The 22555-nt window shown below is 33.4% G+C and overlaps 2 protein-coding genes and 1 pseudogene across 2 annotated transcripts; 1 reads left to right on the plus strand and 2 right to left on the minus strand.

Annotated features, from left to right (window-relative positions):
• Positions 1-2231: 2231 nt before the first annotated feature.
• On the plus strand, positions 2232-6043 carry LOC147401339 (microtubule-destabilizing protein 60-like). Its single transcript, XM_086442595.1, has 8 exons — positions 2232-3314; positions 3394-3439; positions 3585-3677; positions 4183-4302; positions 4584-4682; positions 4819-4878; positions 4960-5054; positions 5196-6043. The coding sequence occupies exons 1-8, from the start codon at positions 2452-2454 to the stop codon at positions 5305-5307; spliced, it is 1488 nt and encodes a 495-aa protein (XP_086298721.1). The 5' UTR covers positions 2232-2451; the 3' UTR covers positions 5308-6043.
• Positions 6044-6466: 423 nt separating this feature from the next.
• Positions 6467-8426, minus strand: LOC147401340 (expansin-A25-like; annotated as a pseudogene).
• A 1092-nt stretch (positions 8427-9518) lies between these two features.
• BGLU40 (beta glucosidase 40) lies at positions 9519-18037 on the minus strand. The gene is made up of 13 exons (XM_086442597.1): positions 17805-18037; positions 16319-16385; positions 15636-15694; positions 15000-15075; positions 14838-14909; positions 14469-14556; positions 14118-14373; positions 13225-13340; positions 12217-12440; positions 11715-11746; positions 11360-11462; positions 11151-11259; positions 9519-9873 (listed from the first exon to the last, which is right to left on the minus strand). Exons 1-13 carry the CDS (start codon positions 17940-17942, stop codon positions 9699-9701), a joined length of 1515 nt encoding a protein of 504 aa, XP_086298723.1. The 5' UTR covers positions 17943-18037; the 3' UTR covers positions 9519-9698.
• Positions 18038-22555: the final 4518 nt, after the last annotated feature.

The raw sequence follows: 22555 nt of genomic DNA on the forward strand, positions 1-22555 counted from the left end.
AACAAGAAAGAAATATAAATAAACACACAGATTTAACGTGGTTCGGCGATGTGCTTACATTCACAAAAACGAGAAACTAAATTTTCATTATGTGTCAAAGTAGGGTTACATCATAAGAATTTATAATAAATCCTAATCGTACAATAGGTATTAGAAGATTTCAATAATACCCTTGTACCATACCGCGGGGGCATTGCTCCCGTACCCCAACCTACAAAATTCGTCCCTGGCAAACATATATTCTTAGCAGATGCTGTCGTTCACTCTATTCTGTTCGATATATTATGCGTTCCGAGCGGAGCAAAGAACGCAAACTCTCATCTCACCACTCCGGCATCTGCCTGTATTTTTTTATATACGTATTCCACTCAATATGAGCCATATACATCAACAGATTCTCTCATTGCTGATGTGGAGGTGCACACATAGCCAAATAAGCCTTTCACTTGCATCTCGACGAAAGGCATCTATGGATCTGTACATACATCCACATAAGTAATGTGAGAATCAATGTCAATTTTAATGTTACTTCAGCATTTTCCTATTTTTTTTTTTTACCAAATTACTATAAAATGGATTTTATATATATATATAATATATATATATATATATATATATATATATATATATATATATATATCAAATATCCATTCATTCAAAGCATGTCAATAGTAGTTGTTTTTATTTTTTTGTTTTTTTTATTTTTTTGTATTTTTGTATTTTTTGTTTTTGAGAAGAAGTATTGGGTAGGTACGGGAGCAAATCTTCTATAGTAATTTTTTCCTACAGTTCATTATAGTGATTTTTCTATACTCTTGATTCAATCCCTTTTTAAATTAATAACACCCAAATCTTTTAGATTTTCGAGCATAAATCAGATTTAAAAAGAAAAATCTACAAAAAGAATTTTTAAAACCATGATCAAAGGTTTTGAAAAAGAATGGTCATTGAACTCTTAAATTTAAACGAAATGTAGATTTAGGGTATGTTTGATTGCATGAAAAGTGACTTTCCATGAAATTTGAAATCTATGAAAAAATAGTGGTGGAAAATAGGTAGGGTTGGAAAATCAAATTCCATTGTTTGATTTTACTTGGATAAAATCATAGAAAAAATATGAGAAGAAAGAAGAAGAGAAAATGAGGAGGAAGAAGGAGGGGGAAGGATGTGGCGGCGACAGTGACAACGACGGAGACGGTAGTGGTGGCGGTGACGGCGATGGTGGCGGTAGAGGTAAATGAGGAAGAAGAAGGAAGAATGTGATGGTGATGATAACGGCGACGGAGGTAAGTGAGGAAGATGGGAGGAAAACATGGTGGTGGCGGCGAAGGAGGTAAGGGATGGAGAAAAAGGAGAAAAAGAGAGAGAAGACGGTCGGAGATGGTGATGATAGAGACGGAGACGGCGACGGTGACGACGACGACAGTGACGATGACAACGATGATGATGAGGTTAATGTAATGGTGGTGGTGGTGATAGGAAAGAAGAAGATATGAGTGGGGAAGAATTAGGGATGGAAAATATGGGTGGATTTCACTTTCCCACCCATATTGGTGGGAAAGTGAAATCCATGTTTTAATGGACTTTTTGATTGGGGTGGAAAATGAATTTTCATTTCTATGTGCAATCAAACACTTGAAAAATGTCATTTTTCATGAAAATTGATTTTCCACCCTATTTTTCATGTACAATCAAACATACCCTTAATAGTGTATTGTTGTTGTGGCATTATCTCAACTGCTAAAAATCACTATTGATAATTACAGGAAAAACCTACTACAAAGGATCCACTCCCAAGCGGTGTGTGCTAAATATCGCATTTTTGTACTTTATTATTATCTAAAAATATGAAATTGAGATAAACGAATATAGCATAACCATTAGAGTTGCTCAAAGTAATGAGATCCAACTCCACCGGTTCGACATGAACCAGCCCGATAACAATAGTAAATCTGCTAATGAGGTAGGGGCATTTTCGTAACTCAGTGAATCTACCGAATATCCAATCGGATTCAAGAGTTGAGGTCCAACTTATCGGTTTGATATGGACCCGGACCTATACCAATAGCAGATCTGCTAACGCAATAGGTAGGGGCATTTTCGTAACTCACTGGAGATTAAATAACAATCAACACCACGTCACCACCTCCTTATCACTTGAATCCAAGGCCCACTACTAACAAACTAAAATTTAAAAACATCCAACGCTGGCAGACAAACACACAAAAAGTAGCCGTTACAAGAGCGTCGAACATAACGTTCCTCTCCTAAGTCCTACCCCATCTCAACCCCTTCTTCAAAAAACCTGAAGAACTCAATCCCTCTTTTATCACAATCAACACCTCTCAAAGAAACCAATTTCAGCCCAAATTTTCTTGTCTTCTCACATCTTTGCATCGATTTCTTGTGTTCTACAGATTGATTTTTGCCACACACAAAAAAACCAGAAACATGACACCTATAAAAGACCCACAAACATCTCGGCATCGTGTTTCCGAAAATTTCAATCCCAATCACTCTAATTCAAGTCCAGTGCAGAAACCAGGAAAGTCTCCATCAATCAAATCGACAAATTCGAAGAAATCGGCATCCAAGAACCTAAATCAGATCCTGTCACCCCGTAACAAGATCAGAGAAAGGAAATTCTTAGTGGCAAAGAAGAACCCAAAGGCGGTGGGGATTGCGGCATCCACGATCACCTGTAAATGCAATGAGTCGGGGGTTAATCTCAAGAAATGCCCTTGTGTCGCTTATCAGAGTCTTCGATCATCTCAAGAAGATTTCTTCAAGAATGGGAGCATTATTGATCAAGAATGGGAATCTGATAAGTCGAAGAACTATCCGAGAGCCGATCACAAAGAGGAAGAGATTTACCAGATCATCGAAAGCATCAAAAATGGTGATGGGTCAGAAGTTAAAACCCTAGAAGGTAATGGGTCTTGTTCAGATGAGCTAATCAATCAAGAAATCGATGAGAATAAGTTTTCGGGTGAAATGGGTTGTTCAAAGATCAAGAGAAGGAGGGACAAAATGCTTGAAGAAACCAGGAGCAGTGTTCCAGATTCAGGTTCTGGACGAGTGATGAATTTGGTTAAGACGTTTGAAAAACTTCTTTCCATCCAAAGTTCAAAGGATTCAAAGGGAGAAGAAGATGAAGAGAAGGAAGAAAGTAACAAGGAGATGAATCAACCACCTAAAGCTCCAGAGACTGAGGAGGATTCTTTTTCCTCTTTCCCTCCAGCAGAGTTGTTCTTCACATTGGATAATTTCGGTATGGATTCGAGGGTTTCATCTTCGCTCGACAGCAGGCGAAGGTCAGTAGTAAATCGATTGGATTCTACTTAGTACTATTTTATAGGTTCTGATTTATTTTTATTTGAATCCTATCTCCAGTTTTACAAGCAGAACTAGTGCTGGAGGCCGAAGGAGCCGACGAAATGTAAGAATTTCATACTTACTTCTTGTTTTTCTTTTTTCCTTCAATGTTATTAGTGGTGTGTCGGTTTGTTGATGCAACTGTGAACTTCTTAGAGTATTTTTTTTTTTTTTCATCTTTTAAAGTTTTGATGTTTATGCAAGTTCAGAGCACTGAGTCCACTGGGGTCTTTGGTGGAAGCAAATGGAAGAAGAAACAACTCAAACTCACTCAACAAAGGCCATTCAAGCTAAGAACAGAGGTACCCATAATCATAAATCACCTAAAATTCCTACTGGTTTTCAAAATTACCTTACTTAATTGCTTACAGTTGCCCAGATTAATTTTTTTTATGGAACCCACGACCTCGAAGTTGCCATGTAATGTGTCAAACCAACTGAGCTATGGGTCTAAGCCCAAGTACCCAGAAATTTGATGGCAGTGTAATTGGCTATAAAAGAGTGGGTTTGTTATATAGAGTAAATGCTTAAAAAAGCTCTATTTTTTCTTAACCTTAACCACAGGCCTATTTCATCTTTTCTTATAATAATAAATAAGAAGGAATCTCTTCTTCAAATTACCCAAAATGCCTGTTCGTAGTAGCAGGTTGTATGACTCGTATCAATAAAACAAAACAAAACAAAAAAAAAAATGGATCCTTGTTTCAAGACAGTGATGTGTTCATAATTTTTTATAAAATTAGTGTTTGTTACTTGGAATAAACTCTCTAACAGTCTAACTTACTTACATACCCAATTGATTCTCAGGAAAGAGGGAAATGTAAAGAGGAGGAATTCTTCCAGAAATTAAAGGAAATGTTTACGGAGGAGGAGAAATTACGGATACCAATCGCACAAGGTCTCCCGTGGACAACAGATGAACCAGAGGTCAGACCTTACGTCATTTAGTTACAAATAATCTCATGCAAGTTATGCAAATTTGTCAATTTAGCACAACTGCAACCATTCTTTATTAAGTTACCTTCCAAACCCACACTACTTTGATGGAGAAATAGAATAACAATTAAGAAAGTAGTGATTTATGGAAATTATCTTTATATTTCTTCCTTGATAATAAACCAATATTCAAATTTGCTTTTACCCAAAAGATTACACATGTCCTTCATTTTGCATCTGTATGTTCAACTTTTAATTGCATGTGATCTCAGTGTTTGGTGAAGCCTCCAGTGAAAGAAATCACGAGACCAGTCGACTTGAAGCTTCACAGTGACGTGAGGGCAGTGGAACGAGCTGAATTTGATCATTATGTAAGAATCTAATAGACTTATTTACTTATTTACCATAAAAATATAAATTCTAACATATATTGGTTTACATACAAAGATGAACTTAAAGAACATCCACTTAAAAGATACCCAAACCTGTATTCTTGTTCTTCTACAGGTTGCTGAGAAGTTGAGCATTATTGAGCAATACAGATCAGAAATAGAGAGGCAGAAAAAGGTAAATTATCAGCTTTCAACTGTCATAAGGAGTTTTATTTTGATATGTAATCTTTTCTATGTTGTTTTTGTTTCCGCGTAGTTGGCGGAGGAAGAAGAAATGAAGAGGTTGAGGAGGGATCTTGTTCCTAGAGCTCAACCCATGCCCTATTTTGACAGGCCTTTCATCCCACACAGGTAAGGATCTTGCCTGATTTTGATTGAAATCTTGCCTTTATGATTACTTATATATTCTCCCTTGTTTTGAACATGAGACTGGTAGACCTTCAACATAAGATGTCTCTGATTTTTGTGGGATTGTGTGTTTTGTTTATAAAGGTCAATGAAGCATCCAACCATTCCAAGAGAGCCAAAGTTCCACATTCCTCAGCACAAGAAGATTAAATGCATGACATGGAATGATATTAACATCTACACACACCAGTACTGATGAGAGCGAGAGGAGGGGGAGGAGCGAGGTTGGATCACAAATATTGAAGGTCATTGAAGGATCCTACCATTTCAATAAAGCCAAGTTCCACACTCCTTAGCATAAGAAGATCAAATTTATGTCATGGAATGACATTGATGACACCCATCAGTACTCTGAAGAGATAAGGGAGAAGTTAATAAAAAGAACCACAACGCCCCCCCTCTCTTTCTTCTTTGGTAATTCTTCTTTCTTCTTTCTTTAGTAATGTTTTTTGTCAAGCAATAGATATAATTGCATTTTTTCAGAAACTAGTGACAACATCGCTGCTGGGGGCTGGTGTTGATTTACACTTGTGCTCTTAATGGATACATCTCATATCTCAACAGTGTCTCTGCTTGTTCATATAATGCCATTTGGTTGATATTTTCTTCTGGTTATGTTATATATAGAATCTAAAGGATGTGATAAGGGAATGATCTATCTAATTAAGTGAGTAGATCTCACTCTCCGCTCATTATTATTTTTCACTAGGCCTTGATTTTTATGCATTAAAAGTAAACAGGCCCATTGCTTATTTATTTGAAAACAAAATTAGCTCATTGACCAAGATGTTCGCAGTTCCCATAATCAATTTTTGTGTATTCTGCATGGGTTATCGAACAATTTAACCTCACTGACTAGAGGTCACTTTGACCATCTTTTGTGGGGAATGGGTTTCTTTGCTAAGATAGATGAGAGAAGATCGGTTTTTGTATTGTGCATGAGTTTTCAAACGGTTTAGCTCACTTACTGGATTTAGTTTTACCATAGTTTGTTGGAATGAGTTTCTTCTTGGACACAGGAGAGAGAAGAACGAACACTGGTTAAAACATAAGGACTACCTCGGATGACATGTTCAAAGCTGAGTTTCGTTCTCCCTAGTGTCGTTATTAGTCTTCGTTAAACATATCCAACACACCCCAATCAGTCTTTTGCATCCCTGTAATTCCTTTTTCACCATCTTCTCGACCTCCTCCTTGTATTGCTTCTTTTCTTCTTCCTGTTTTTTTTTAATTCTAGTAAAATCATATACTTGTAATGTCTTCGATTGAGGTATACTTTTCATATGGTTAGAAGAAGTATTTGTGTAGCATAGGATGCAAATACTCCATTCTTTTAAGTTCAACTAAGAGATCTCTTAGGCTAATATATGCCAATTCTGACCCCAATTTCGTGACATTTGTATCCAATTCATGTTCGTACCCTTAATCTTGACATCCACAACTTTACCATTATCCACACAACATTGTAAACAAGCACGAGTATCCAATATGGGTTGCCCTTGATCTCAAACTTGATGCCACCTGCCTTGACACAAGGCACACGGCGGAACTTGATGGGGACAATGCCAGCCTTGCCTTATATTGTGCTATTTGTAGTAACTTGGGCATGGAGAGGTCAAAGTGCTTGCGAGGTGGTTGCACCAACTCCCATTGTCGCTAGGCAAAGCGTCGTTAGGGGGGCAGAAGTTGGTGGCCGTGACATGAATTGTACCGGGCTTGCACCATTGTGAAGAGTTATAGCATCCTATCTCAAAGCATGCACCACATGCAAGGCCATTTTTGAAGAGAGCTGTGCTTAGGGCCGCTGTATTTAGGCCGTATCCTTGTTGAAATAAATCGCCATAGCCACAAGCGCTCTCTATGCATAGAAAATAATCAAAATTTAAAATCAAGTGGTATGTATGATTAATGTTACACAAATTTATGCTCTAAAAAGTAAGAGTTGTAAAGAAATTGATCCAAGAACAATATAAAAGAAATAAAGCAAGATGCAAGCACATAAGAAACACATAGCTTTACGTCGTTTCCTCAAGATTGAGTTATGTCCACGGATCTAAACCCTCAACATCATTCATCCAATACTTTGAAAAAACATCCACTGATTCTAAAGGATAAATTAATGTGGAACTCTATAAATGGTCCTAGGGAAATAAAAATATTTTTTGTTCAAATTTTGCCCATCAAAGATCTACCAATAAAAGGAGTTAAATGAAACATTTATGCCCCTTAATCAATGGGTATAAAATAAGAATAAGAGTTAAATGAGAAATACCTTTTTCTTTAATCTCTTGTAAAAATTAGGTTTTGATGACAAAATTGCCTCTTGTTGTTTGCGTGATTTAATTAATTACCTTTTCTACAGTTATGTCTTTTAAAATCAATGGTAAAGAAAATATGAAAACTATCAATTAAATCAAAGTTTTTGTCGTAAATCTGATCCTAAAGGCTGAAAAGGTTGATTATAAGGGTATTTTAGTGCTTTCCATTAGTCTCTCATAGAAGACTGTGGTCAAGGGCATATCATCAGTTTGAACCCTTATTAGCAATCTATTGTTTTATTCACGAAAAATTGGTGAATTTTTTGTTTTTGATTTTTTCAATACAAATATTATTCGTCTAAATACTTGAATAATTCAAAAAAATTCTGTATTTTAATGAGGAAATAATTTTTTATGAATATTATAATATTCGATAAAATAATGACATTAACTTAAGTTACTAACAAAACTCCAGTCTCCTCTATCGGTTGGATTTCATGTTTACATGGCCAGGGTCATATGTTTTCTCTTTAAGTCATTCTTATATTTTGCAAAATATTATAGGCCATTTTCGTAAAAGAAGCCACATATTGACTAAAACAAAAGGTTTATATAGAAAAAAATTCACAAAAATAAAGAAAAATTGAAGAACTTACGCATCGTCTCGTGACCTGATAAGTCACCATAGAATGTTGCAGAAGCTTTAATCCATTTATATTGTCTTGCTTCAGTGGGGATCCAGAATACAACCATGGCAATAATGAGCCCAACCATAAAACTACCACTGCCCATCTCACCAAAATTTCTCTCTCAAACTGTGACAATGGTTATATTTTCTAAATCAAAGTTCTAAGTAAAGGTACTTATTGTTATACATAGAGAATAATACACCAAAAAAATTAAGAAGGAATTTTTCATTATTACTATGGAATGTTTATAAATGGGCCTTAGGAAATAAGACTATATTTTCCTATTTTTGCTAATGGAATCTCATTGAAGATCTACTAATAATAGGAGTTAAATGAAAAGTTTAAGGTCCTTTAATGAATCGGTTTGATTTTATAAAACAAATAATAAGAATTAAATGAAATATTATATGTTTCAAATAATCTGACTGTCGTTCTATAAGTTGCATGGTTTCAAACAGGGCGGAGCCAGGATTTTCTTGTAGTGGGGGCAAACTATGGTTAGTTGTATAGTTGAAGAACTTGAAGATGAATGATTTTAGGGAGAAATTCTAAGGTTTTTTATTAGAAATTGAAGAAAATGATAGTTAAGTCATTTTCAATTAGTATATGAGAAGGCCCCAAAACATTGAAGGGGAGAGGGAGGGGGTTGGGGGCAAATGGGGAGAGAGGTGAGGGACTAGGGACAAATGGGCATGTAATTAGTTGAATATATAAGGGTGTCTCAAAGTTCTGTGGGGAAAATTGCCCCCACCAACTACTTACTAGCTCCACCCTCGTCTGATGCTGAGACATATCGCTCGAGTTGTCTCGGTATCATGCATGCACGAGACGGACAGACAAGTTTATTTTTCGGATGATGTAGACATGAGATTTTCGAGTCCAAAGATCCCTACTACTTGGATCATATTTTGAAAATCTCAACTAAGTCAATTTTGTATATTTTGATTAAAATGATTAAGTTTTTAGAATTTAAATTCTATTATATAAATAAAATATGATTTTATGACTAAACATCTTCTAATCTACCTTTTTTCATATAAATAAATAATATATTGCAAACCGAATTAAATGGTTTATCTTGTCCGAAAAGAATTTCCTCTTCGAGACAACTCAGTCTTGTTCATGATGAAGACGAGATGTTAAAGTGAGATTTGAAACCATGTTTACACTATGAGAAAAATTAATTTCAATTCAAATTTCATTAATTTGTGACGTTTAATTGAAATCATATTGTTTTTTGGGTAATTTATGGAATCTAGCCAACTCACCATGATAGTTGATCACCATAAGTTCGTAAGAGAAATTATTTAATGAACCTGAGGGATTTAATTCTAGATATCCTAACTTTTAGAGGGTAACTTGATTGTCCAATTAGTGAACTTTAGTTTTTCTTAATGTCCCCTCACCCCCTTTAAGTTAATAAGATCGATGGTTTAAATTGTTGTGATCGACAATTCAAATTATTGAGATCAACCTTTGTTCCAATCATTAATGATTTTGTTTATTTGACAAAATCCCATAACGTCTCTGACTCCCAACAATCGGAACGATTCAAACCACACAATTTGTCATCCTTTATATTCAATCCCACATAACAAACACAAAGAAAGACAATGTAAAACCTTCAATTCTTGATCAATTCAAGTAGATGTTAAGAAATTCTTGAACCAATGGACAGAGTCCTTGGGATATCTCTTGAGGTTGTCTTTGTAATCCACAAAATAGAGGCCAAACCTAGAAGTGAATCCAGCTGCCCATTCCCAATTATCCAATAGAGACCATGCAAAATATCCTCTCACATTACACCCATCTTCTCTGCATCAAAAAATCAATTAAAACTATTAGCTTCTTCTCCCTATCACTGCATACCAAAGTAAGGATGTATAAAATACAAATCATGGTTTTAAAATCAAATTTTGGGTTTCGATCAGGGCCCACCTAGCCCAGTTTCAAGTTGATCCAATTTGATTTGATCGAGTTATAAAATCTCCTAGGCCTTTCAATGGATTGGGTTTGGCCTGGCCGTCGTGGAGCAGGTATGGGTTGTGTTACGAGGCCCATTAAGTTATCTAGTCGGGACAGGTCAGGGTTGAACGCTTGGCCCATCACGATAACCTAGTATAATATTAAGAGTCATGACAATCTGACTACCCCACGTGGCACACTCAATCAACTCTTCTGACGTGATAAGTTCGGGAATTGTGGATCTGTACGTCTCGGGATACACAATTCCCTTGGGATATACATTTTATGGGGAAGTACAGTATTGTATCCTGAGACGTACAGATCCACGATTCTTGAACTTGTCACATCAGAAGAGTCCATTGAGTGTGCCACGTGGGCTAGTTAGATTATCACAGTTCTAATATTGAGGAAAATGCGTAACATTAAAATGTACGTCAATTCTCACATCATTGACGTGGATGCATGAAACCATAAATGTTTTTCATCAAGATACGAGTGAAAAGCATCTATGGTTATGTTTGCACCTCCACATCAGCAATATGAGAATCGATGTACATTTTAATGTTACTCCAGCACAACTCTAATATTAATTATAACTTATAGAATCGTGATAGAGTAACATTGTGGGGGAAATCATGGGGGACACGTCTGACGTGGAAGTGTGTAAGAACCATAGATGCTTTTCATCAAGATACAAATGAAATCTTGATGAAAAGCATTTATGATTCCTACACAATTCCAAATCTCCGCATTATCATAACTTATAATGTATTATATCTTTATTTTTAATATTTATATGAAAATTTGTGGGGGCAGCCCGGGACAAATGGGCATGGATACTTGTGAGTTGGACTTGGTATTTGAGCCTGATTAGGACCAACCAGGCCCATCCATTGACAACCCTACTAAAATTACTCAATCTGAACACATTTATACATACAAAAAAGTTATAAAAAAAAGTGGAAATTACTTAACATGCTTTTGACCACAAAATTTGTTTTTTTATGATCAAGAAACTGAAAATTGGCTCCCAAATGTTGTGCCAAATGCAACCTAATCGTCTTATCGGATTCAGTCCGAAACCAACCTTGTGGCACTCATTAACACTATAATGTTAGATTACTTACTTGATAGAAGCGAGTAAGTTTGTGAGATAGTCATTATGGTATTTGATCCTTTTCTCATCCTTAAGAGCATCTTTGATGGATATAAATGGGTCATTTGAATCATCCATCCCTGTAAAACCAACAATAAACAAAGCTATCTTAGCTTATATTCTTCTATTAATGGTGTCAAAATGTTTGATTTAGTAGGGATAACATTATGATTTTTTTACCATTTTCAGTTATAATAACCAAAGGGTTCCCATACTTTTGCTTGATATAATTCATTAAGCTTCTGATCCCACCAGGCACAATGTACAACCATATAGATGATGCCTGCAATTCAATCACCAAGTAAATTAACTTGTATTTCTAGAATAAACAATGATGAATAATCCAAAGGACCCAAAAAAACAAGAACAAAAACTTGATATTGTCAGGCCTATGGGTTTTATATCCAAGCACATTAATGCATTTAACATGCTTTTTAATATAAAAAAAAAATGTGCATGATGATGGTGTCAACATCTAGTCTGAAACTATCACAAATGGATACCAAAAATAAAATGTTGACATGTTTGGGCTTACCCTATCTCCTATTGGTATCCCATTTCTGAAGGCTGGAAAAGGAAAAAAACCAGAAAGAAGAAGAGTATGATTAGTTAGCAATAAGAAATAAAACACAAAAGAGATGCAATTTAATAGAAGCAAGAGGAACATTAACATCAATAGATCTTCAAACCCAAAAAAACGATTAAAGTCTTGAGAAAATCTGTTTAATTATGAAATTGCATCAAATGAATGCTAACAAACATAATATGGAGATTAACAAGGCTCTAACAATCCTATAATGAACATTAACATCAATTGATCTTGATAATCTATTAAAAAAATATTAGAGTCATACATACAACAGCTATTTAACTTGGTTAATTTCCAATAGACAAAGATAATTGTAAATTTACAAGCAAGTTAATAAGCTAAAAAAGAAATAACATTTAAGAAGTCATCATTCAAGGGCTTTTCATTTTCCAAAACATTTAAAGGTAAAACAAAAGAAGAAAAAATAGTGAAATCGCAAAGAACTTACGAAGAGTAACAGCACCAGCATCTGCCAAGGAGTCGTTCAATAGATTACCAATAATACTTGTCGAATTGTTCTTAGCGTAAAATGTCGTATAGTGATTAATCCCTACAAAATCCGAAGATCCCTTAAGTAGAGCAGCTTCAACTTTGGAAAATGTTGGTAATCGGCTTCCAACTCTTTTTTTCATTGAGCTCGGATAATCCCCGAAGAACAAGGGGTCTATAAACCTGCAATTTAGTTAAATAATTGTTTAATGGTAATTTTCATTGTAAAAATTAGGATTTGTACTAGAGAAATTAGTGAAAACTTGGTCTACAAGACTGCAACACAAGTGTAAAGAAGCACAAACTAGGGCTTGAGACTCATAGCTGGTTGGTTGACATATTGTAATGCACTTCGCATGCACGTACACACAGAGATATGCTCATTTGGTTGAGGTATTGTAAAGTAACTTTGAGGTTGTGCGTTTGCACCCAACTCAACACTTACAAGCATAATTGTGTGTCCCACAATTCGACGTAGCGGTTGCAGGTCCATTTCACATGACACACACGAATTTTGGACTCATAACAGAAGATGTGTTGCGGGGGTGCATGAGACAACGTCCCCACATAAAAGGGCAACCTTGTAATATTTTCTTAAGGGTTTTTTCCTATTTTTAGGAGATAGACGTGTTTTAGCAACTCCTGAATTTAAAAATAGAGATTTTTAAGATTGCAAAACTTGAAAGAAAATAGTGATTGATCCTGTTCTGATCTGTGGACATAGGCACACTGTCGAATCACGTAAATCCTTGTGTTTGTGTGATTTTTATAGTCTTTATCGTTTCGTTTTTTCACAAGATGTGGATCAGGACTTAATTGAATGGGAAACATGATTCATTTAACCGTCCCCAAATCTTTGGGATATAACTTCGAAGATGCTGATGAATCAACTCAAGCTCACACGTGCATGCACATGCATGTACACATGATAAATAACATAAGAAAAGAAGTTGGTAAATAGTGTTACCAGCCAAATTGAAAATCTTGTGCTCTCTGTGTGGCTTCAATGTTGGCTGTAGAGTTTGATGTTGGTATGTACCATATAACATCGAACGATATCCCCACTGATCCGTTTTGTTTAGACTGCATGCACATGGTGAATATCATACCAGAGGTGAAAGATGAATCTATTTTTAGGTTGGGTAAGGCATGCCAAATAATAAGAGTAGGGCTACCAATGGATCAGATTGGGATAGATTTGGAACAAATCTGTGAAAAGAATTGGATATCAGATCTCTTGAATTCTAGGATCCAAATCCATATAATAACAATTGGATCAAATCTAATTAGACATACAAATATAAATAAATTTCATATATTTAAACAATATATTAAACATTGAATAAAATACAAATATATTAAATAATTAATATATTTAATAAATAACTATTTTATATTTCATTTAAAAAATAAAACCAATCAAATTAATACTATCTTTCAATAACTTTCCTTATATGACGCTAAATATTATAAAAATTTATTTATGAGTAAAGTCAATTTAATCGTTTTTCGACAAATATTACTATTTTATATACATATATATCATAGTTTAATGAGTCTCATCTTAAGATCACATGTCTCAAGGAGAAAACCTCATATTCTTTTAATGACAAAATATATATATAGTTTTAAAACTCAAAAACTAGACTCAAGTACTTAAATCGAATAGTTATCAAGTCTAGTCCACTAGAATGAGTCAAATAAATATATATTAAATTTACTAAATTTTTTAATAATCACTTTTATTACTTTAAAACAAAAATAGTATTAATTCTATTTTTCAAAGTAATATTAATAACTCAGCTCCATGTCGTATAAATTTGCCTACATTAATTAACAAGATAATAATTAATAATTTACCTTATATTTTTTTCTGTAAATATCCGCAACAGTGCCATGTGAAAGGAGAACATTGTGTGCAACAATGTAAGGTTCAGTTGCGGAGTTTCCAGCTCTACAGAAGAGGTGAAGAAGTATGGAACAACGGCCCGGTGCTTGGAGGCCCACATCATACCCTTGTATTGCAAACGTGTGGGGCTCATTGAAAGTTATCCAATGCTTCACTCTGTCGCCAAACTTCTCAAAGCATGTTTCTGCGTACGTTGCAAAGTCCTTTCTATCAAAGATTAAGGACAATTCGGTCATTTTCTTCATATGGGTATTTTTGTCAGAAAAATCTTATTTTTATCAAATAAATTTAACATTTATTACATAATTTGTGGACTGAGCCATCCTGTGTACTTGTCTTCTAAGGCTTGTGGAAGATCCCAATGATAAAGTGTCACATACGGTTCGATTCCTGCACATTAGACAATTTTGGATTTGGGGTTCAATTTGGTTAATTTGAATAAATTTGAACAATTTTTATGAAAAACCCTTATCTTGTTCTTAATATTTGAATGATAAAGAAAATAAAATAAATATTCGACGATTACCTGATCGACCATTGATTGATCTTTCGATTTAATCAACTGGTCCCTTATTTGGAGAACTTTATTAATTTTGTGACTATGATCCTAAGTTTTAGTTAGTTATAATAGCTCATACTATTTAAATAATCTATATATTATTATTTGGTACCTTTGGCGAGTAAAGCGTTGATGAGATTATTGTAGTGATCGATCCCAGCCTGGTTTATTTCGCCATTTCCGTCTGAGAGAGATATATATATATATTTAATAGAAAAAGATTAAAAAATGTATAAAAATAATAATTTAAAATTGAATGAGGCCGTAAACTCACTAGGATAAATCCGAGACCAAGCAATTGAAAATCGATAGGCATCCATTCCCATGTCTACCATTCGTTGTATATCTTCCTGCATTCACATTCCAAATAATAATAATTTGATAATGGGATTAAATGGGACCATATTAATTTAAATCCAAACATCCCTAAATTAGGTTTGGGATAGTCACATAGGGTTGGGTAACGTCGGAACAAGGGACATTAAACAATATTTAACCTGTTTTCTATTTGGATTTGGTCCAAAAATTCAAATACGACAAATTTGATTTTTGAATCATTCGAATTTTGGGACAAGTGAGACTCGTTTCATACCCTAATTTTGATTGGTATAATGTCATTTATAGCCTTACAATGAGCTGATTTTTTACTCAATTGATTATTTTTAATAGTCGTGATAATATGACTCACCAGGTAGCATACTTAATCAACTTTCTGATGTGGACAAGTTTGGAACCCTAGATTTGTAGTCCCGAGATACATGATTGTACTTCCCCATAATCGATGGAAGTGTATATCTCGAGATGTACAGATCTACGAAGTCCACATCATGAGTCGATTCGGTATGCCACCTAGTGAGTCATATTATCACGACTCATTTTAATAATAATAAAAAATGTGGAAAGGGCTTACAGAATAAAGGTGGTACTGATCCACGGCAACATCTCCATTGCTAAAATCAGCTATCTTTCCTAAACAGCAAAAGAATAAGCAAATATTAAAGTGAGATAATCTGAGCCATTGGTCCACTTAGTGATTAGTAACTCACTATCTCCAGCACCAATCAGATGTTCTCATAGAAATGTGATTGATAGTGGGACCAATTCCAAATTCCAGCTGTGACTCAACATTACAACAATGCAACCGACGTTGACTCTTTGTCTCTTTGACATCTGGCAAAAGCTGTCGATGAGGCCAATTAGGTAATTGACCACATTGCACAGCGAATCCTAACTGTGGTATTGTTCTCATTGGTGTCCCACAGATTTTTTTTATTACATCAAAGACTCTGATCAATCTGACGGCTAATAAACGTATGTACATTAGTATTCATAAATATTTGATGTTTTTAACGATACCGAACTGAAATCCCAATAAAGGTCTTTGATTTTTTCGCTCACACAGTAGCACTAGCGCTCGTGAGCATCACAGGCTAACAGTAGTAACAGACATAAAGAGACAAATAATAAGAGTTCAATCCTGTACTCCAAGGAGTTGTACTCTTTTCTAATCCAACGGCTAAGAATCGTCTATCAAACTCACTCTAAATGCCACGTGTTTACTCTTTTCCCGAAAAAGTTCGAGAAAAAATTTACCGAAAGAATGGGAAAACTTGTCCCAAATTGTTGATCCTCTACCACCCTCTTTCACTGCTCCTTCGTACTGAAAAAAATTAATTAAAATAAATCAATTTTAAAGAAAAAAAATGATAGTCGCAAATTCGCAATTCGGATACCATCAGCACGTGACAGTGCGTGGTAGGATATCAAACTCTCCGCACGTGTATAGGAATTCACGTGCGAGATCATAGACTGCTTTCTTTATAGCAATTCGGTGGGAGTTGGGAGTTCTCGAATAAACCAAAAGGAAAACATTGCGGTTTTAGGACTCTAGTAATTAACGGAATCTTGACGGCTCCGTAGCCTATGAAAAGTTCCTCCATTTTATCATACACATTGACCAAGATACCCCTCGGTGGTAAAGCCAAAGAAAATTTAAGGAAATTCAACAAAGTTAAGAAACCATAGACTTTATGCCTCGGGATACACAATCACAAATCCCTATAAATCTGTGCATTTGTGTATCCCGATGAAAGAAAATCTATGATTTTGACACACCCACGTCAGATGAGTATTGTGTGTATGCCACATGGAGGAGTCATGTTATCGTGCATCTTTTAGCTTTTTTGTCAGCAAAATTGACTTAAATAAGTCTTTATCTTTAACTTTATTAGTACTTTTTTTTTTTGTTAAAAAGTATTTGTTAAGAACATCAATTATTTCTCCTTAAAAACATATTTATATAGGGCGGTTCAGCGGTCCTAAAGTTTGTCCAACATGGTGATAAATATTTTTCAAAATATGGGTTAGAAACTTTGGAATGAGCTGATTTTTTGTGAGGATGATCTCTATGATGAGGAGATCATCTTCACCAAAAATCAGCTTATTCCAAAACTTCTAATCCCATCAAAAGTGATTTATAAAAATTGAACGATCCACGATTCTTCAACTTATAAATTAGGGTTAGAAATTTCATAATGAGCTAATTTTTGGTGAGGATGATCTCTTCACTGTAGAAATCATTCTCACAAAAAATCAACCTATTCCAAAATTTCTAACGCCATCAAAAATAATTACAAAAAATATTTCGCACCTTGTTTGGCAAACTTTAGGGCTGCTGAACCGCTCCCATTTATATATTGATGTATGGATCACAAATTCCTTGTTACAAATATGAAAATAATTATGCTAATTACATATTAAATATAACATTTGGATTTTTTCAATTAATTATTATTTTAATCAAAATCTTGAAGAAAATATCCAATAACAGAATCACATTTCAAAGATTATTTAGAAGTAATAAGACACAAATGAATAAAATTTATGAGTCGTGTTGGAATGACCTCAAGATTGGATCTCACATCGCATACTCTGACGTGAAACTGTATATATACCACATTATCTAGAGGCCATGCTTCATTTAAGAGAATCCAAAACACTTTACTATAATTTGATGCATTTTTTAAACATTCAATGTTTTATATAATACATATGGAGAGAGAGAGAGAGAGAGAGAGACCTGATAAGATGAAGAAGCAGTGCCAAAAACAAAACCCTTTGGAAAACTTCCCCTACTAATCTCTGAACTTTGTGAGAAACAGCTCTTTATCTCATAAACCACCAAGATAAAAGCCAAAACAATGCCTTTTCTCAACATATCTTTGGAGAGAGAGAGAGAGAGAAAATGAAGTTTAGAATCTCTGCCTTAGAGGCTTAGAGCTGAAAGTCATGGATATTTATAGAAAAAAGAAAAATATGAGAGAGAGAGAGAGAGAGAGAGAGAGAGAGAGAGAGAGAGAGATGATTGGGATGAGTGTGGATCGTTAAAAGGACGGAAAGGGTTGGTGGGGTATGGTGGGATGATAAATGTAATTACCTTTCACACGTATTCAGACCTTACGCTTACTATCAAACAGACAGTTAGGATGGGAGGAACATAAAACAAATATTTCCTAGAGATCAGTAATTTCTTTTTAGGATAAACTTACAAAGCATCTCAACCGTCTGTTTGATGGACACCTTAAATTGCGGTTGAGGCTAGACATGTCCTATCTTTTCTACATTGCTTTAATCTGTTTAGAATGTTTATTTCTTTATCTTTCTTTCCTGTTTTGTTGTGTTTCCTTCATGTTGCTGTTACACCACTTCTCCTCAATATATGTGAAATGACTAAACTATCCTCAAGTGATTTTTTTTGTTTTGTTTTTTTTGTGTTTTTGTTTTTGGGTAAGTAAGAATTCTTGTTTTGAAAAGTGCTTTAAAATCAAACACCCAATCTCTTTTTGTAATAATTTCTATATAAAAAAAAAGAAACTAATTTAAAAATAATGTTACATATTTTAAATTTTTATCAAGTATAATTGGTCCAATTAAATTGAAATAAGGTCCAATCATGGTCCAACCAATTCGATAAATTTCGGTCCTACTATCAATTTGTTTTTAATATAAAAAAAAGATTTTGAGATACTTTTAAATTCTTAAAATTTCTCGTATTAGTCTATCTGAAGAAATTCTCCTCGTGAAATGATGAAAATATCCTCAATTCTTTTGTGTGTCTAGATTAATATATTTATTATTTGTAATTGGTCAAAATGTTTTAAAAAAATGTGATTTTGAGCAATGCTTTAAAAATTGAATTGAATCGAGTCTACCTAATTCCGTCGGATTTTGTTATAAAATCAGTTCAATTAGTGAATCACCTGTTTCGTAAATGTTACTTTTTTAGGGTTACTATTTCCACACCAATTGCGTACGATTCTCTAGTGATTTACATAAGAATTGGTGTGGCATTAGTAAAATTTGGTGTGGCAATAGCAGCTCCCTATTATTTGTTATTAAGGTAAATTGTAATAATAATAAAAATTTAAAAAGTAGTTCCTAAGAATATATTTTGTGATATTTTCTTGGTTTTGGGCCGTTGGCAGGCGTTTGAGAGAGAGATTAGGAATAAAAATATTTGAAAGTAATCTAAGAAAAATTATATATTATTAATTTTTTAACAAATGTAAATGGATGCAAACAATTTAAACTTCCCACTAACCATTAAATCCTGTAATATAAAACTAAAATACTATTACTTGGCGTGAAGGGGAAGGCTTGAAAGTTGGCTGCATTCTTATGGAAGAATATTTATATAGAAATAAAAAACTACAAAGAAACAAAATGCCCTATTTGGAGAAATTCTGGTTTTGGCAAAATTTCTTGTGTGGATTTTGTTTAGGGAAGAATTGCGATCGTGACATACATTGTTTGATGATTGTGATCACAAAGTGCTTTTGGATCTAGTCGTCTATAAATACTTCCAAAAGCTGTTACGCCTAACGTACGAAATATTATTGTATTTTTTATAGGACTGGCAATGGATGGATTCGATATCGGTTAAGAACCACTCTGATATTAATCTGAAATTTTGTAGATCGGATTAGTGAATTTATAAACAGAATCCAATATGTTTCATTTCATCCTTAATTCGAAATCGATCTGATCTAATCACATGCCTAATTTTCAAATTATTAGCGTTAAAAAAAATTTTAAAAAATATAAAATTTTAAAAAATCCACTTTTCAACTACAAATATAGGAGGAAATAAAAAAGACTAAAACGTTTTATCTGTATGTATTTATATGAAATTAAGAACGATAAAAAAATTATTAAAATATATTCGGATCAGATTTTTTTTTACGCAAATTGGGTTACATCTGAATCCAATCCGAAATTGTATCAAATCTAAGATTTCAATCCAAATCCGATCCGAAAATCTGATTTTCCATGCTTTTCAGATCGAATCGGACATTGGGCACATTTCAGATCATTGTCAACCTTGATTTTTCATAACTAATTGAAAAACAAGTTTGTATAATTTTTTTTTCAATTCCTATGAGTTTCATCTCATCTGACTCTTCATACAAAAGGTAGAAGCCAAAAAGAGTTTAGTTTGGCTTCTCAGTGTTTTTGGAACCCAAAAAATCAATTGCTCACCCAACATGTTTTTGACATGAAACCAAAAATCATCGCCAAACGTCCCTAACGTGGACCAAAGGACAACCTCAGTTGTGGGAAAATAAGTTCCAATCGCAATAAAGAGTTGTAAATCCTTCAAATATATAACTAATGGTTACACACAAATCAATTCCAAATGCACCCATGTTCTACAAATATTTCACACCACTTATGGGTAATCAACACATGAAAAGGGGGATTGTGAACATTAGCATTTACTGTATTCCATCTATTTGAAATAAGGTTTTACTTCTCTCTTATTGGAAGACAATAATTGAATTTGAGACAGCGTAGATGGATGGGATTTCTGAAGGACTACAAATTCTTATTACACACTATCCCCCAGTAAAGGCAAACGTAGTGGTAGATGCTTTGAGTAGAAAGTCTTAGAGCCCGTTTCGATAAAAAGTAACTTTTAGAAAGTATAAATTAATTTTATTTTACTTTTTAAAAAAATATGGATTTTTTTACTTTTTTAAAAGTAACTTTCTAAAATGAATTCAAATAGATTTTTTAACTTTCAAAAATTAAAAAATTACTTTTTGTGTGTATCCAAACGGATTCTTAATCTTAAAAGGTAATTTTTCAGTTTAACATTGTAAGTTATCTTCATCACTTGTCAACTTCTCTCAATTTTCTATTAATCAGTTTTTTTTTTTTCTTTTTAATCTTATTCTCCAATGATAAGTTATGTTACTTCTCCAACATTAACATTATATAGGATTAATGTTATTACTATGAGGTCACTAGTAAAAATACTGAAACGATTACTTAATTATCGACATAACTTTTTTTTTTTTGTGATTTTTATAGACTAAAAATTTTATAATGTGGAAGTGACCACTTCATTATTGAAGCGGTTACTTATTTTACAAAACCATTATAGTTTTTTAGATATTTCTACAAGGTTGTAGTGATTGCTATAGTATCGTAATGATCACTATATTTGTTCTCTACGTAAAGATGTCTCTAAAAAGAACAAGAATAAATATAAAGCTAAAAAATTATTTTAAATTGGTAAGTAGGATCATTCCCCTGAGGATTGGGGAACTAATTTTTTAGAATTTAGAAAATTAAAGGAAAAATGATGTGATTTTGAAAAAAATAAATAAATTTTATAAAAAATAATTAAAATTGAGAAAATTCTACAATTTAAGAAAACACAAGGAAAATGCATCAACGAGAATAACCTAATTAAATTCATAATATTCAAATTCTTAATAGATAACTCAAATCAATAATCCAACAAAGGATCTTGATTCGGAATATTTTCATTAAAAACTCTTATGAAATAGATCTAATTAATTGATCAAAATTTTATTCTCTTAAAATATTTTATTGTCAAATGATCCTCCATCACGGTGAGTATCTAATATATATATTTTTTCAATAATAATGGATCATGCAAAGCATGACAGATAAATAGAAATAATTGAAAAATACTTATGATCCAAGGTTGTTGAAAAGAAATTTATTAAAAATCTTAAAACACACATGAAAAGACAATGTCCTTTTATTAATATGACTTCATCAATGTTCTTTGAATGATAGATTAACCAAACATGATCATAGAGACACAATAGCAAAAATAAACAAAATATTTCTCTTTGTCATTGATGAACTCCTTAAAATCATTGAACAAAATCTTTCCTATCTTCCAAAATAACAAAAACAGTAAAAAATAAAAGATAAATCTAAAAGATGAATAAAGAGATTAGGAGAGGAAAGAGAGGTCGAAAAGAGAATCCAAAAACTAAAGAGTTGAGGTATTTTTATAAATAAAAATTAGAATTGCATTGACAATAAGTTTTTTCCCTTTTTTTGTATGAATTGGGTCTCTTTCTTGAAAAATAAATATCTTCTCATATCAATTAAAATTTCAATCCCATTGACTTTGTTTTATTTTAGTAATCAAGTAAAAAATTATGTATAAAATGGAAAAACGTGATCGATTTGAAGTCTCTGACTTGTCTCACATTTTTTACCAATGAAAAGTCAAAATTAATTATTCTTCGCGAAATACAAATTTGATCTCATCTGAATCAATTTTCTAACTTTATTGATCTCGTTTAATTTGATAAGGGAGTCAAAAGTTATAGATAAAATGTCATGATGTGACAAATTTGTAGTAAATGAAAACTTGATTCTGTCAAATTTAGGACCAATAGATCTCTTGAACCATGCTTTAACTTTTAATTTGACCTTGACCTTTGACTTCAAATTTTGATCTTGATATTTGATTTTAATAGTTTTTCCATTCTTTAATTCATC

This window comes from Akebia trifoliata, chromosome 5 (genome assembly GCF_017979445.1).
Source record: "Akebia trifoliata isolate Shusen 1 chromosome 5, ASM1797944v1, whole genome shotgun sequence".
Taxonomy (NCBI): Eukaryota; Viridiplantae; Streptophyta; class Magnoliopsida; order Ranunculales; family Lardizabalaceae; genus Akebia; species Akebia trifoliata.

Coding starts and splice junctions, on each gene's coding strand:
- LOC147401339 (XM_086442595.1), top strand. CDS start 2,452: ATGACACCTATAAAAGACCCACAAACATCTCGGCATCGTGTTTCCGAA. Junction 4,683..4,818: donor GAGCTGAATTTGATCATTAT/GTAAGAATCTAA, acceptor GTTCTTCTACAG/GTTGCTGAGAAGTTGAGCAT. Junction 5,055..5,195: donor AGGCCTTTCATCCCACACAG/GTAAGGATCTTG, acceptor TTGTTTATAAAG/GTCAATGAAGCATCCAACCA.
- BGLU40 (XM_086442597.1), bottom strand. CDS start 17,942: ATGTTGAGAAAAGGCATTGTTTTGGCTTTTATCTTGGTGGTTTATGAG. Junction 13,341..14,117: donor TTTACAGAAAAAAATATAAG/GTAAATTATTAA, acceptor ATGTGCATGCAG/TCTAAACAAAACGGATCAGT. Junction 11,260..11,359: donor GGTTATTATAACTGAAAATG/GTAAAAAAATCA, acceptor TTGGTTTTACAG/GGATGGATGATTCAAATGAC.